The 15298-nt window shown below is 40.0% G+C and overlaps 1 protein-coding gene and 1 pseudogene across 4 annotated transcripts in view; both read left to right on the plus strand.

The window, feature by feature from the left end:
* Nucleotides 1-6142, plus strand: part of Jade3 (jade family PHD finger 3) — a 50392-nt gene extending 44250 nt beyond the window's left edge. For all 4 annotated transcript variants that reach the window (XM_029534428.1, XM_021187919.2, XM_021187921.2 and 1 more), the window contains one exon: nucleotides 3241-6142. In XM_029534428.1, the coding sequence (XP_029390288.1) occupies nucleotides 3241-4151 (911 nt within the window). In that variant the 3' untranslated portion in view covers nucleotides 4152-6142. The remainder of the gene's footprint in view (nucleotides 1-3240) is intronic.
* Nucleotides 6143-13648: 7506 nt separating this feature from the next.
* On the plus strand, nucleotides 13649-15082 carry LOC110314080 (annotated as a pseudogene).
* Nucleotides 15083-15298: the final 216 nt, after the last annotated feature.

Genomic DNA, 15298 nt, shown 5'->3' on the forward strand with positions numbered 1-15298 from the left:
TCTTCTTCTTCTTCTTCTTCTTCTTCTTCTTCTTCTTCTTCTTCTTCTTCTTCTTCTTTTCTTCTTCTTTTCTTCTTCTTTTCTTCTTCTTTTCTTCTTCTTTATGCTCTCAGAAAACACTTCCCAGAAGATTTCACCTCAGTGATGCTGGTCTCTTCTTGATCACTGCTAATTTCTTAGCTCCAGCTAACCAGCATCAGTTGTCCCAGTAGTCCCTTCTATTTTGAACTCTAAAGCTAGAGCCACATGGCTGAAACTGACTAGTTCTGCTTGCTCGGACTAGAGCATTGCCCACTTGTTCTGGTACATCCTTTACTGCCTATACTTGACTATCCTAGAACTTGCTCTGTAAACTGACCTTAAACTCAGAGATTTGCATGCCTCTGAATGTTGGGATTAAAGGCATGTACCACCATGCCTGGGCCTAAGCCTTTTAAAAAAATTCACAAGATCTTTATAAGCTTTGGATTGTAGTTCAGATAGTCAAATTGACAATTGAGAATAGCCTTCACAATCCACCCCTTGTCAATTTGACATATTTGTGTCCAAATGAAAACAAAAGCCAGGTATATTAATGCCTAAAAATAACTAGCCCTTGTTTGACTGCAAACATATAAACAATAAACTTGGGTGGGATCTTACCCTGAGTTCACTCCCTTAATCTGATTATTTCCTTGAACACAGGATTCAGCGCCATTCCACTTTCTGGTGTCCCTTTAATACTTTAACCATATGTTTTGTACTTTTCCTTTCTCAGTTTGCTCTTTTTCATCAAAATACTGTTTTGAGATATTTTTTTTGCTAATGCAGTTAATCTAAATTTTTTCACTTTAGCATTGGGGATACTTTTCAGACAAGGGTGGAAAAAGCCATATTCTTTACCAAAATATCATAAAACAGTCTCTAGGCCATATACTAACATTCTTCTCTTCTGAAACCTCTTGAGTCATGCCCCAACAGTTGAAATCACCCTCAGTGCCAATGTCTTCCATAGTCCTACTAGGATGGTCCATTAAGTCCCACTTAAAGCATTCCATTGCTTTCTAAACCCAAATTCCCCAAATCCACATTCCTCCAAGCAAAAGCATGATCAGAGCTATCACAACAATACCCCAGTCCCTGGGACCTGTCTTAGTTAGGGTTTCTATTGTTGTGAACAGACACCATGACCAAGGAAACACATATAAAAGAAAACATTTAATTAGAGACTGGCCTACACTTTCAGAGGTTTAGTCCATTATCATCATGGCCAGAGGTATGGCAGTAAGCAGGCAAATATGGTGCTGGAAAAGGAGCTGAGAGTTCAACATCTTGAACTGAAGGCAGCCAAGAGGATACCATCTTTTGCAGGCAGCTAGAAGGAGTCTGATTCCACATTGGGCAGAGCTTGAGCACTAGGAACCCTCAAAGCTCACTCCCACAGTGACACCCTTCCTCCAACAAGGCCACATCTAATATAGTGGCACTCCCCATGAGCCAATCATATTCAAGCCACCACAGTTAGAGAGATGGATGATGATAATTAAAGTACCGAAAGTGGAAGCTTGACTAGAATTATGACAGCCATATACAGTGACACCTCCCTGTGTTTCTTTTAATATAAAGATAGGTGAGAGAATCTGAGTACTGCAAGTAACTGGTGAGTTGTTCTTAATGTATAAGCTCAGCACCTGCTAAAAGCCAACCATAGAATAAGATAGATGTCAAAAACTTTGTGACTGTAGTTCACAGCAGACTGGTATAGCAGGAAGTAGCAGAGCTATTCAGCCACAAGGTTTCCCTATAACACGACTACCAAGGCAACAAGAAGCAAAGGACAACAGGGAAAAGCCCGTGGCGAATGAGATTGGACTTAACCAAGTAGCTTCTGATTATAAGAATACGATTTACAACATCAACAAATGGCAAAGCCCTAGCAGACACAGGAACTGTAGTTATTCAAAATGGACCCTTGAGGAATATCCTTTTAGGATACCTGCAAGCCATCCTCTCTATACCTCATTTTAAAAAAGCTATATGTTGTAAGATGATAATGGGCAAAGGCCAATTGTAGGATGACATCCAGATAATTAATACTTCTCTGGATAAACCTATATATTGTGGTCCTTACCACTATAATACTTTGCCCAGGGCCAGCAAGATGGCTTCAGCTTTGAAAGTCAGGTGGCCTAGCTTTTATCCTTAGAACCCATATAAATATAAGATGAAAGGAAAGAATTGACTCCATAAAGTTGTCATCTACCTCTACACACATACTCTTGTGTCCATACATTGGTCCAGTAGTATTTTTAAAATTATCCTATACCCCATAATCATTTGTAATCATGAAACTAGAGGTTAAGGGCATAAAGTATTCAGGAGTCACTCACTGCTTCTAATGCCAAGTTAAAATACTTACTTACCTTTGCCTCACAAAAACCTGTACTGTGTTTCTGAGGTTTTCTATTAGAATTATTTGGGAATTCCCAAAGATGATAGGAGAATAGCATCAGAAACATCAGAGAATAAGAGGCATCATATCATTATGCATATGCCCAATCATAAACACACAAAGAACTCATTTCAAACCACTGTGAGGGACATTCTTTATAGAAATGAAATGTAAGGAAGTCTGGGGGAAGAGTTCAAGCCCTAGCACTCAAATAAAAAGCCTGTGTGGTGCACACCCCTGTGCTGTGATTCTAGCACCGGTTAGGTGGAGAAAGGATGATCCCAGAAGTATACTAGTCTCACCAATTATTGAGCTCAATGTTCAGTAAAAAGCCCTATCTCAAAAACTAAGGTAGAGAAGGATGGAGTGAAGAACTCTTGGAAGGGGGGACCAAGAAGGGGAATGGTTTAATAAAAAATAAGGTAGAGAACAGTTGAAGAAAACAACCAGTATCAACCTCTGGCCTCCACATGCATGCATGCATGTGTGTACAGTTGCACCGACACATACACACAAAAAAATGAAAGACATGGAGATAGGAATGTATGACAGAGCACACTAGTTGTTCTTGTTTTGTAAGTTAGGAAAGCAAAGGTGAAAAGATGGGAGCCATGAATAGTGTTTTCTGTGGGTCTCTGGGTTCATTGTCTACTGCTACTCACTTCATCTACTCTCCATAGTATACATGCTCATCAAAGACAGGTGCTCATTAGACACTTGGAACAATAGGTTTGTGAATTCACTTTGTGATACACATATATGCTAATAATTAAATCGGTTGTTAAACAAATCTTTCTTTTTTATCTCAGGACTTTCTTTGGCAAATGCACTAGAGAACTCACTGTTTTACCCACCACCACGAATTACCTTAAAGTTAAAAATGCCTAAATCAACCTCAGAAGATTGCAAAGACAGCTCCACAGAAACTGAACACCAACCCTCGTCTCCTGGCAGCAGCTCCCCTGGTCACAGTAAAAAGAGCCCTCAGATGCCTGAGGAACCACTGGATATGAATGTGAAAATATACCCAAGATATCCACTAGAAAGCAAAAGTAACTGTTTGCTGACTAGCCGAAGCCATTCTCGAGGTGAAACCAAGAGCTCCAGTCCTACTCCAAGAGCTCCATCTGCAGAATTCTATCATGGGCAATCATTAGGGAAGCCTCTGGCCCTTCAGGCTGCCCTCCATGGACAGGTGTCTATTGGTAATGGGAAGAATCAGCCTAACTCCAGGCTTTCTGGTTCCAATGGCCTGGAGGGCAACTGGTCTGGGAACATCACCCAGAAAGTTAATTCAACTGAGATGTGCTATGACCAGGAGTCCATGATCAGCTCCCACTTGCCCAGTCCAGGCAACATTAAAAAATCTGGCGTGGAACATTTCAGCAGGTCCTTTAAGGAGGCCACCAATACATGGGTGAAGCCTACTGAGGACCTCCAGTACTGTGTTAAGCCAACTAAGAATGTGAGCTCTAAGGAGCAGTTGTGGGGTAGACAGCTTCTCAGGCGTTCCACAGGAAGAGCTTCATATCAGGAAAGTGATGGCTATTGCCCTGATTTGGAGCCCAGTGATTCAGAAGCAGAAGGGGAGGGGAATAAGGAAACAGCAAGGGTAAAGAGAGAGAGTTCTGACAGAGAAAATCCTTCCCATGATTCTGCTCGGGAGTGCCATGGGAAAACTAAGACACACCCTCATTCCCACAGCTCAATGCAAAGGTGATCAGAAACGCCTAAGGGTAACCCAGCCTTTGCCCCGTATACTGGGGAAAATATAAACACCAAAAGGATTCTAGTGTATATTAGGGGGGAATTGCAGGGAAATGATGGTTTGAAGTTTTTGAAAGCATTTCAGGTCTAGTTTTTATAAGCACATTACAAGAGTTGCAGATTATCTGGGGTTGCTTTGTTGGAGGCTGCTGGGAACAGTTGGGCCCAGAGTATTTGCTCAGTGAGTACTTCAGGGCAGCTTTCCCGTTATATTAACACACTGATTAAGAATCATATTAAGAATCCTTGCATTGTCAATGGCTTTGCAAGAGGATGTGACAGACACTAAAACTACTTATCTTTTGAAATTATAACATGTGACTCCTTGAAGCTCAAATCTGTAGAAAATTTCTAATTCCACTGGTATCTGTAAAACCTCTTCAAGAGAGAGACCAGGAGAGCAACTTTCTCAGATACTGACACTTACTGTTGTCTTCCTTGCTTCATGCAAGGTTGAGTTTCTTTCACAGTATCATATCTTACAAAGTCAGTTCTTCTAGGTGTCCAGTGCCTGTTCCTAGACCTACTTCTTGGGGACACACTCATAACTCTCTTATCCAGCTAACAAGCTAACTTGTGAATAGTGTTTACAAAAGTACAGAAGTACTACTTCCAAGGAAAATGCTCTGCTTCTCAAGGCATTTGTGAAGATGTCCAGAACATTTCCCAAAGTGTGACCTTTTCTGGTATATTTGTACCAGGTCAGGGTTTTTTCTGTTGTTTTCAAATAAGTTTGAGTAAAGTTTGGCTGACAGTTTTTGTATACCTGCTTTAATGTTTATAAAATTTTTATTGAGGAATAATTAAGATATAGTGTAATACACAGAGGCTTAAGTATTCTTACCTGCTTTAATTTTGAAACAGATTTTTATTGTCAGAAATTTGAAAGCATGTGTTCAACACATGGATATAATTTAGCTTTGTATAAATTTTAAATCCAAGGCCATTTCCCAAGCATAAAAGTTGGAGCCATTTCTCAGAACTTGCTTATACCACATTACCAAATAATCAGCCTTGATTCATTTCTAGATGAAGAGAATTTTGAAGCAGGGGATAAAACAAGTCTGCTTCCCATTTAAGAAAGGAGAAAGTAACAGTTTATAAAAATGTGTGAGGCAGACTGTAATTCTCAGCTTCCTTTTCTTCTTAGCCTTAAAATAATATTCTCTTTCTTCTAGTTCGGGAACATATAGAGAGAATTTTCAAACAAGAGGCAATTTTCAATTTCTGAAGTTTCATGCTGGTGAAAGAAGCCAGCTGCAGTAGGTGCCAGTGCTATGGAGCTAGAAAACTCAGCAGTTTGCCTCTCCTTCACTTTCATTCCTAGAGCCTCATTAAAGGATTCTTTGGGGTTTTGTTTTCTCCTGTTTTGAAATTTTGTGTATTTTGCCTCTCTTTGGGCTGCATCTTCAAAATATTCCTTTTGTGCCTATGAACATGTGTGAACAGACCATAACATGAATAATAGGTGTCCTGTATTTTGTTTTAGTTGAAAAAATGAGGAGAATTTCCTTTCTTCATACCCTCAGCTTCTGTGCTTATTTGAATACTCATCAGGTACATATAAATTTGACACTTTCATGGTAATGAGTATAATGAAGCTGAGTTGTAAATTCCTTAAAGGCCAACAGGTTGCCTGTGTCCTTTACATGCTTTTGAATTCTGAGGCAGGGGAGCAAACATGGAAATAGTGCTTTAGCCAAATTCCATATATAATGCTATTGGAAGAGTATTGCCTGAAAAATTCAAGTCAGGGAGATAAAATGGTAACTTTTTTAGAGAATTTTCCTGGGTAAACAAATGAGCCAGCCTTCGGTTGTATACATTCCAAATGCCCCAAGCATCTGCTACATTTTGTTCTTTGAAGTATTACCTCTTAACCTTTGTTAATGTTTTTTGTCTTGTCTTATAAAAGTTTTGAAGAGGAACTCAATCTTTTTTCAAATGTCACCTTTTTATCAATACTTTTTCATTAAATTATGAAAACTGTTAACCTCTGTCAGTGTGATAATTTTTTATTCTGGCATACTGATTTTTTTACATTGATGAATTTACTATATTAAAAACCATACAAATGAAGCAAACTGAAACAAGGTTCGTGGAGGAAGAATTGAATGTTTAGAAGCAAAAATCATCTGAATATGGTGATGCGTGTCTAGCAGCCCAGTAGGAAGCTGAGTCAGAAAAACAATTTCTAGGACAGCCTGGGTTACGTGATAAGACCCTGTCTCAAAGAAAAAGCACACATTCAGAATTCAAGTCAATACCAGAAGTCAAAGAGAACCCTTTGTAGTTTGCCCAGAAATCATGATTTCATCAGGCCAGTAAGAAAAGACTTTAGAATCATCATTTAAAATAGCCAGGGACATGGATCCTATTTAAAGGCTATTGTTGATAATATTTATTCTACACAGAGCTCTGGAAGTATATTGCAATCAGGTTTATATGGTCTCATGGCAGGACTTTGTATGGTAAACATTTTCAAGTTGTCAAAGGTCATTAAGTAAATCATTTGCGAAAGATAGATAAAATGATTGTTTTTGCCTCTGCCCACCTTACTTCCTTGTTAATAAGTAACTGTTCTGGTAATTCAATCTGAAGACTTTAAACTACAAATATGTTTTATTACAGCCAGCAAAGGCTATTGGGTTTTTAAGAATGTATGCATTTCCAATAGGAGATGAACATTTGGGGTTTGCAACCCCACAGAAAGAACAATATGAACCAACCAGACACACACCCCCGCCGCTGCCCGAGCTCCCAGGGACTAAACCCCTAACCAAGGAGTACACCTGGAGGGACCCATGGCTCCAGCCACATATGTAGCAGAGAATGGCCTTGTCAGGCATCATTGGGAGAAGAGGTCCGGTGAAGGCTTTATGCCCCAGTGTAGGGGAATACCAGGGTGGGAAGGCAAGAGTGGGGGGACGGAGCACTCTAACAGAAGCAGGGAGAGGGAGGATGGGATAGGGGGCTTCCAGGGGACGTACTGGGATAGGGGATAACATTTGAAATATAAGTAAAATATCCAATTTTTAAAAATGTTTAAATGTAGAGAGCAAGTCAGCTGATGCACAGTCCCAGTTTTTTTCCCTGAAAGATCAAAATCCTCAATATGCTTGGGGTTTTTTTTTCCATTTTGCCATGCTGAGGATAGAAACCAGGACTTTGAGCATGCTAGATAAGTACTCTCCCACTGAGCTACAAAGCCCCTTACTTCCTTTAGAACTGAAGAAAAGTATCCAACAGCAAAAGTATATTCAGCACCCATTAATTTTGATGTGTTATTCTTTCAAAGACAATGTATTGTATAACATTTGATTTTTCTCAGTGTGACTATTTTGTGGAAATCAGCAATTGTGTGATAATGGTCTTAAAAGGACAGTTAGTAAATCCCACCCTGGGGCTATCTATCTCTGCAGCCAACTTTGGTTTGGTTTTGTTTTTAATTGTTTTCTTTTTTTAAAGAATTATTTATTTCATGTATATGAGTACACTGTAGCTGTCTTTGGATCATACCAGAAGGGTGCATTAGATCCCATCAAAGATGGTTATGAGCCACCATGTGGCTGCTGAGAATTGAACTCAGGACATCTGGAAGAGCAGTCAGTACTCTTAACCACTGAGCCATCTCTCCAGCCCTGCAGCCAACTTTGTAACACTTGGTTTAGCACTGTTAAAGAAGTGAGTTCAATTGAGTTTACAACACAGAATGGAAGAGAATAAATGATCTAAAGACTTTGCCTTTGCAATGAGACAGGCAGGGAATTACACAACCCCTTGTGTCCAGTCACTGGTGAGTTCCTCTGCCATATGCTTCCAAATACATTTATCATCATGTTGAGGTTGATTGGGGTGTGAGTATTTTGCAAGGCCTTACCACCAGGCTCCAAACATCCTTCCCCTCCCTTCACTACTACTTTAATTCCCTTTCATTTCAGTTAAGATAAGTGGCAAGTAGCTTAGTAACAGTCTGGAAAGATGAACCTTGAGCAACTCAAGCCATGCTCATCACAGCCAGAAGTTGGAGCTGAGAGAACATCTGCAGAACTGCCTTTTGCTGAGTTGTTTTGGGAAATGTTGAGCTGTAATGGAGCTACTTTCCTGAAGCATATGTGGAAATCGTGGGATGCTTTAGTCATTTCTCACCATAAACTCTAAAAACTTAAAATTTAGAAGTAGTGCCTTCAGCCCTATAAACAAATAAATACACCTGGACAGTTCCTGTCTAGATTAGTCTGCTTCATGGGGATGCTAGATGCTTCTGCATACTTTGATAATCCTGACCTGTGCACTATTTTTTTTCCTTCTGTTCACCAGAGTTTTTCCCCCCTTCTAATTTGGAAAACAAAAACCCTAGTTCAATTCTTCCTGTTTTCCCTGTCTCTGCAAGGATCTAAAGGGGTAAAACCAATGAGAGTGTTTGCAAGGCTGCTGTTGGCTGCATCAATGCAGTAGCCACTCAGCCTTTTCAGTTACATTTTCTAACTGAATAGTAATGATGGAGCAATGAGGAACAGACTTGCCTCCCTCTCAAGAGAATTTGCCCCATTATTGCCCTCAAGACCCCCCAAATGGACTGAGAATAAAGCTTACATTCAAGACAGTTACTTAGGTCCCTTACAGAACAAACAAGGACAAACCAAGAAATACATTTGGGATCAGTTAACTTGAAAAAAAAAAGTGTTGATATGTCAGGCTTATCTACAACTACAGGAAGATGAGACTATTGACTCCTTTTGGCACATGTAAAAGTAGACCAAATGGTTAAACTTGTTCAAGGCCCTACAGCTAAGTCTACAGCACCATCAAGATTGAAGCCGATACAATCATTGATTTCTGTGTCTAGGGTACCTTCTTGAAGCATCCTTACACATTTTCTCCCTGAAAGAAACAACTTTTGTTGAGGGCTAGTCATTGATTTGATGCCACTTGATCCTTGCCATCTTCGATAGAACTTATAAATCAAAATTAATCATCTTAGGCTAGAGAGATGGTTCAGCGATTAAGAAAGAGTACTTGGTCCTGCAGAGAACCCAGTTCCCAGTGCACACATGGTGGCTTACAACCATCCACAACACCAGTTCCCAGAGCTCCAACACATTCTTCTGGCTTCTGTGGGTACCAGGCATGCACACGGTACAGATACATGAATGCAGATAAAACACTCATACACATAAATCTTTAAAAATTTAGACAACTTATACAAAAGCAAACAAGCTTATATCCAAAGAACAGAATAGTTCACACAAATCTGAGCAGGGTAAGCCCCACAGTAGATCTAAAACCTGGAGGTCTTATTTTCTGCCTAACTAGTCAATCTTCTGATTATAGAACACTAAGGCATGACTCTCCAAATATGCTCACATCCTAATTTCCAGAACCTACTGTTTCTTGTATTGGTTAAAGGGGCCTTCCAAATGTAATTAAAGTTAAGATCCTTGAACTAGAGACTATCTTGTCTTGTTAGGCAGATCCATCCAATACCACCACAGGGTACTTTATACAAAGTAGGAAGATAAAAGGATGAAAGTTCCTAGCAAGATATGTGACAATGGAAGAGCCTTGATCCAGTGGTCTCCAGAAAGTACAAAGATGCCAGGTAACACATTCTCCTTAGAAGTTTCCAACCTTCCCCTACACTATGATTTTTAGACTTCTGAAGAATAAAAATACCCACTGAATTTGTGATAATTTGTTGCATCAGAAGTAGGAAACCAATATATTGGGCATAGAGCAATTGCTCCCCAGCCTCTCAGAGAAGTGCTCCTTGTCCCCAACAGACCTATCTGGACTGAAATACTCTGAAGTTGGTCCTGTACTTTCACTTTGGTTTTGAAGTGCTAGGGGCTGGATCTAGGGCCTTGTGCATTCTAGAAAAGTGCTCTCTACGTTGATCCACACACATCAGCCCTTACTTTTACTCTTAACTGTAAAAAATATGACTTTTTTTTCTATCAGTAAATTCTTCCCTTACAGAAATATAGTTTTCTCTTTTCTGCCTTCCAAACTTTTTCCAGTGTAGTACTCAGTAGTTCTCCAGTACCCTACAAGTCTGGCACTGCTTGTCACATTGGCATAAGTTTGTATATTCCTACTGTCTAAAACCATGTCCTTGGAAAGTAAAAACGAATCCTTAATTTTTCATCCAGATGGGAGAAGATAGAAGGGAGGAATAACTCAGAGAAAGGACTGATGCTCTAGTCAGCAGAACCTACAAGAAAGTGAGTGGCCTGAGAGGGAATTCTTGGAGAGGCCAGATACCTGAGCAGAGCCAGTGAATTAAGTAACACGACTCTATGTTGCCTATTAGAAAACAACCATCAAACCCAGACACGATTGCACGTGCCAGCAAGATTTTGCTGACAGGACCCTGATATAGCTGTCTCTTGTGAGGCTATGCCAGTGCCTGGCAAATACAGAAGTGGATGCACACAGTCAGCTATTGGATGGAACACAGGGCCCCCAATGAAGGAGATAGAGAAAGTACCCAAGGAGCTAAAGGGGTCTGCAACCCTATAGGTGGAACAACAATATGAACTAACCAGTACCCCCCCCCAAGAGCTGTATAGCATATGTAGCAGAGGATGGTCTAGTCGTCCATCATTGGGAGGAGAGGCCCTTGGTCTTGCGAAGATTATATGCCCCAGTACAGGGGAATGCCAGGGCCAGGAAGCAGGCATGGGTGGGTTGGGGAGCAGGGCAGGGGGAGGGTATAGGGGACTTTTGGGATAGCATTTGGAATATAAATGAAGAAAATATCTAATAAAAATAAAAGAAATCTTAAAATGTAAAGACACAAGTTAAAAACCATGAGAATAACCCAGATGGTGGTGGCAGTTGCCTTTAATCCCAGTACTTGGGAGGCAGATCTCTGAGTCAGAGGCCAGCCTGCTCTACAAAGCAAGTTCCAGGACAGCCAGGGCTCATAGAGAAATCCTGTCTCAAAAATAACCAACCCAACAAACAAATCCAAGAAAATAGAGGGTTAGAGGTTGGGTCTAGTGGCACTGTAGTGTAACAGCTCTCAGAAAGCTAACACAGGATACCAGGTTGGAAGCTGGCCTGAGATATATAGTGAAACCCCAACTTTTCAAAAAGAATAAAAGGCTAGAAAGGGAGATACCAAAAGAAGACTGGAATCACTATATTAATAGCCTACAAAGACAGATTTATCAAGAGAACATAAACAGTCCCAAATGTTTATTGTTTATATACCTTGTCACAACTATAAAATACATTAAGCAGGGCCAGTGAAATGGCTCAGCAGGTAAAAATGCCCCAAGAAGCCTAACTTTGACTCCTAGAACTCAAGTAAAGCTGAAAAGAGAACTGATTCCACAAAGGTGTCCTTTGACCTAAACATATGCAGTGTGACATCTTCTCTCCCTCTCCCTCGCCCTTGCCCCCCGCCCTCGCCCCCACCCCCTCCCCCTCCCTCTCCCTCTCCCTCTCCCTCTCCCTCTCCCTCTCCCTCCCCTTCTCCCTCTCCCTCCCCCTCTCTCAGCTCTAGCTCTCTCATCCTTACATATATCCTACATGAAAATAAAGTTTAATATTCTAAATACATCAAATGATAGATGATAGAATTACAAAGAGAAATTGACAATTGCACAAATACAGTCTGTATAAATAATAGAAAAACAGTAGAAATGTAGAAGATTTTAATAAAAACTCATGTAGGTAGATTTAATATACACTGATCAACCAACCACACCAAAATACACATTTCCAAGTGAACAAGAAACATTAAGATAGACCAAGACTCAATAGCAGAGCATTTGTTCAGCATACATAAGGCCCTGGGTTCTATTTCCAGCAAGTGAGCATGTGCCAGGGTTAATCCTAAAACCATTAAAAAACTAATATAATTTTTTTAAAGACCCAGAAAACTACTAAAGCAAAAGTAGACCATTTTTTAGGCCAGTAAACAATTTTTAAAAATCTTTTGGTTTGCTTTAAGACAGAGTCTCACTATATAGCATTGGCTGGCCTAGAACTCACTATGTAAACCATACTGGCCTCAAATCTTAGAGATCTGCCTGGCTCTACCTCCTAAGTGCTGAGACTAAAGGTGAGAGCCACCACACGTGGCTCAAATCAACACGTTTGAGACAATGTCTCAGATAGATTAGACTCATCTGGAGCTCACTACATAGAACAGACTTACTTCAAACTCACAATTCTCCTTCAGCCTCCTAAGTGTTGCTATTACAGGCATGAAGCACCATGCCCATCTCTAATTGATCTCAGAAGACACAATCCAAAGGATCCCAACAGTCACCAAAAGCTGATATAAGCCGTGATTCCTGCCAACACTTTGATTTTAGTCCAATGTCAGTAACCTTGGACTTTTGTCATCCAGGACTATGAGAGAATAAATTTCTATTTTAAGCCAAAATAATTATTGAAGGATTCAAGTCAGAGTAATTTTTAACCACAATGAAATTAAATTACACATCAATTATAAACATTCCTGGAAAATCCAAGTAGAGGAAACTAAAACACACTTCTAAATAATATATCAGTGAGAGTACTCACAAAAAGAAATAATGAGGTCTGGGGGTGTAGCTCAGTGGCATAACTCAGGGTTAGTATTTAGTATGCCAATGATACCAGATTCAATCCCAGCACTAAGATTTGACATATAGATAGATGACAGGCAGATAAATAGGTGATAGATAGATGATAGATAGATAGATAGATAGATAGATAGATAGATAGATAGATAGATAGTAAAACAACATTTCAATATGAAATTATAGAGCATGTTTTCAATGGCTATGTAGTTCTATGGTAAAATATGTTACCTAGCATGAACAGGCCTCTGGTTCAATCTTAACAATAACAATAATAAAAACTTTGAATGGAATAAAAAGAAAACCCAAGTGGAATGCTACTAAAACGACACATTGGTGAGATTCTAGAGAACTTAACGCTAATATTATAAAGCAAGGATCTATTCCTACTAGCTGGAGATAGAGAGACTGAAGTGGCCACCTCCTGTAGCCAGGCAGGACATTCAGTAGGAGGAGGGGGACATCCCACCCACGAAACCTTAAACCCAAAATTTGTCCTGCCTACAAGATACACAGGGATAAAGATGGAGCAGAGACTGAGTGAAAGGTCAACCAATGACTGGCCCAACTTGAGACCCATCCCATGTGAGAAAGCCAAGCCCTGATACTATTAATGATACTCTGCTATGCTTGCAGACAAGAGCCTAGCATAACTGTCTTCTGAGACGTTTTCTCCAGCAGCAGATGGAAACAGATGCAGAGACTCATGGCCAAACACTGGATGGAGCGTGAGGAGTCTTGTAGAAGAGTGGGGTATAGACTTGAGCAAGCCAGGGGATCAAGGACACCATAAGAAGACCTACAGAGAATCCCACCCCTCCCAGGCGGACCTGCTCACTGTGAGGGCCTCTGGGAAGAGGCAGGGAACAATATGGCAGATGACGAGGAGCTGGAGAAGAAAAGGAGAATAGAGGAGCTCCTGGATGAAAAAATGGGTGTTGGTGGTGGGTGTGGGGACATTGGAGACTGGAAAGGTCACTGGAACCATGTAAAGAAGTTCCTCGACCGGTCTGGACCCTTCACACACCCCGATTTCAAACCAAGCACTGAATCACTCCAGTTCTTGTTAGATACGTGTAAAGTTCTAGTCACTGGAGCTGGTGGCTTAGAATGCGAGCTTCTGAAAAATCTGGTATTGTCTGTCTTTAGACTGATTAATGTTATAGACATGGATACCATAGATGCTTCCAGTTTAAATAGGCAGTTTTTATTTAGGCCTAAAGATGTTGGAATACTCAAGGCTAAAGTTGCTGCAGAATTCCTAAATGAGAGTTCCTAACTGCAACGTGGTCCCACATTTCAACAAGATTCAAGATTTTAATGACACTTTCTACCGACAATTTCATATTATAGTATTTTGCCTGGACTCTATCATAGCCAGAAGATGGATCAATGGAATGCTGATATCTCTTATAAGTTGTGAAGATGGTGTGTTGGATCCAAACTCCATTATACCTTCAAAGATAGGGGGACAGAAGGCTTTAAAGGAAATGCCCGAGTGATTTTACCCCAAATGACTGCTTGTATTGAGTTCACTCTAGAACTTTATAACTCTAGAACTTTACCCACCACAGGTCAATTTCCCTATGTGTACCATTGCATCTATGCCCAGGCTCCCAGAACACTATATCAAGTATGTAAGGATATTGCAGTGGCATAAAAAGCAGCCTTTTGAAGATGGAGTTCCATTAAACAGAGATGACCCTGAACATATTCAGTGGATTTTCCAAAACTTATAATATTAGAGGTGTTACCTACAGACTCACCCAAGGGGTAGTAAAATGAATCATTCCTGCAGTAGCTTCTACAAATGCAGTCATTTCAGCTGTGTGTGCCACTGAGGTTTTGAAGATAGCTACAAATGCATACATTCCCCTTAATAATTACTTGGTATTCAATGATGTAGATGGACTGTACACACTTACATATTTGAAGCAGAGAGAAAGGATAACTGTCCTACATGTAGCCAACTTCCTCAAAACATTCAGTTTTCCCCATCAGCTAAACTACAAGATGTTTTAGACTATCTAACCAATAGTGCTTCTCTGCAAATGAAGTCTCCAGCTATCACATTAGAGGGGGGAAAATAGGACACTTTACTTATAGCCAGTAACGTCTACTGAAGAACGAACAAGGCCCAATCGTTCCAAATCATTAAAAGAACTGGGACTGGTTGATAGACAAGAACTGGTTGTTGCTGATATCATTACACCACAGACTGTACTATTCAAACTTCATTTTACTTAAGGAAAATAAATCTGCACATAATAGAAAATTCATAGAAATAATATATTTTATAAATGGTATAGAATTGAAGAGCAAGGAAGATGAGTCAGAGAACACCCAAGAAAGGAAGTTTAATTGATGTCATTTTTAGCATTAGTGTGTCTAGAATTTGACATATATATATATATATATATATATATATATATATATATAGTATACTATATATATGACTGATTCTTTTTTAACTTTATAAGTTTCTCTTGAAGACTGAACTTTGGGGTTGGGCTAGTAAGCA

Source organism: Mus pahari, chromosome X, assembly GCF_900095145.1.
Source record: "Mus pahari chromosome X, PAHARI_EIJ_v1.1, whole genome shotgun sequence".
NCBI lineage: Eukaryota > Metazoa > Chordata > Mammalia > Rodentia > Muridae > Mus > Mus pahari.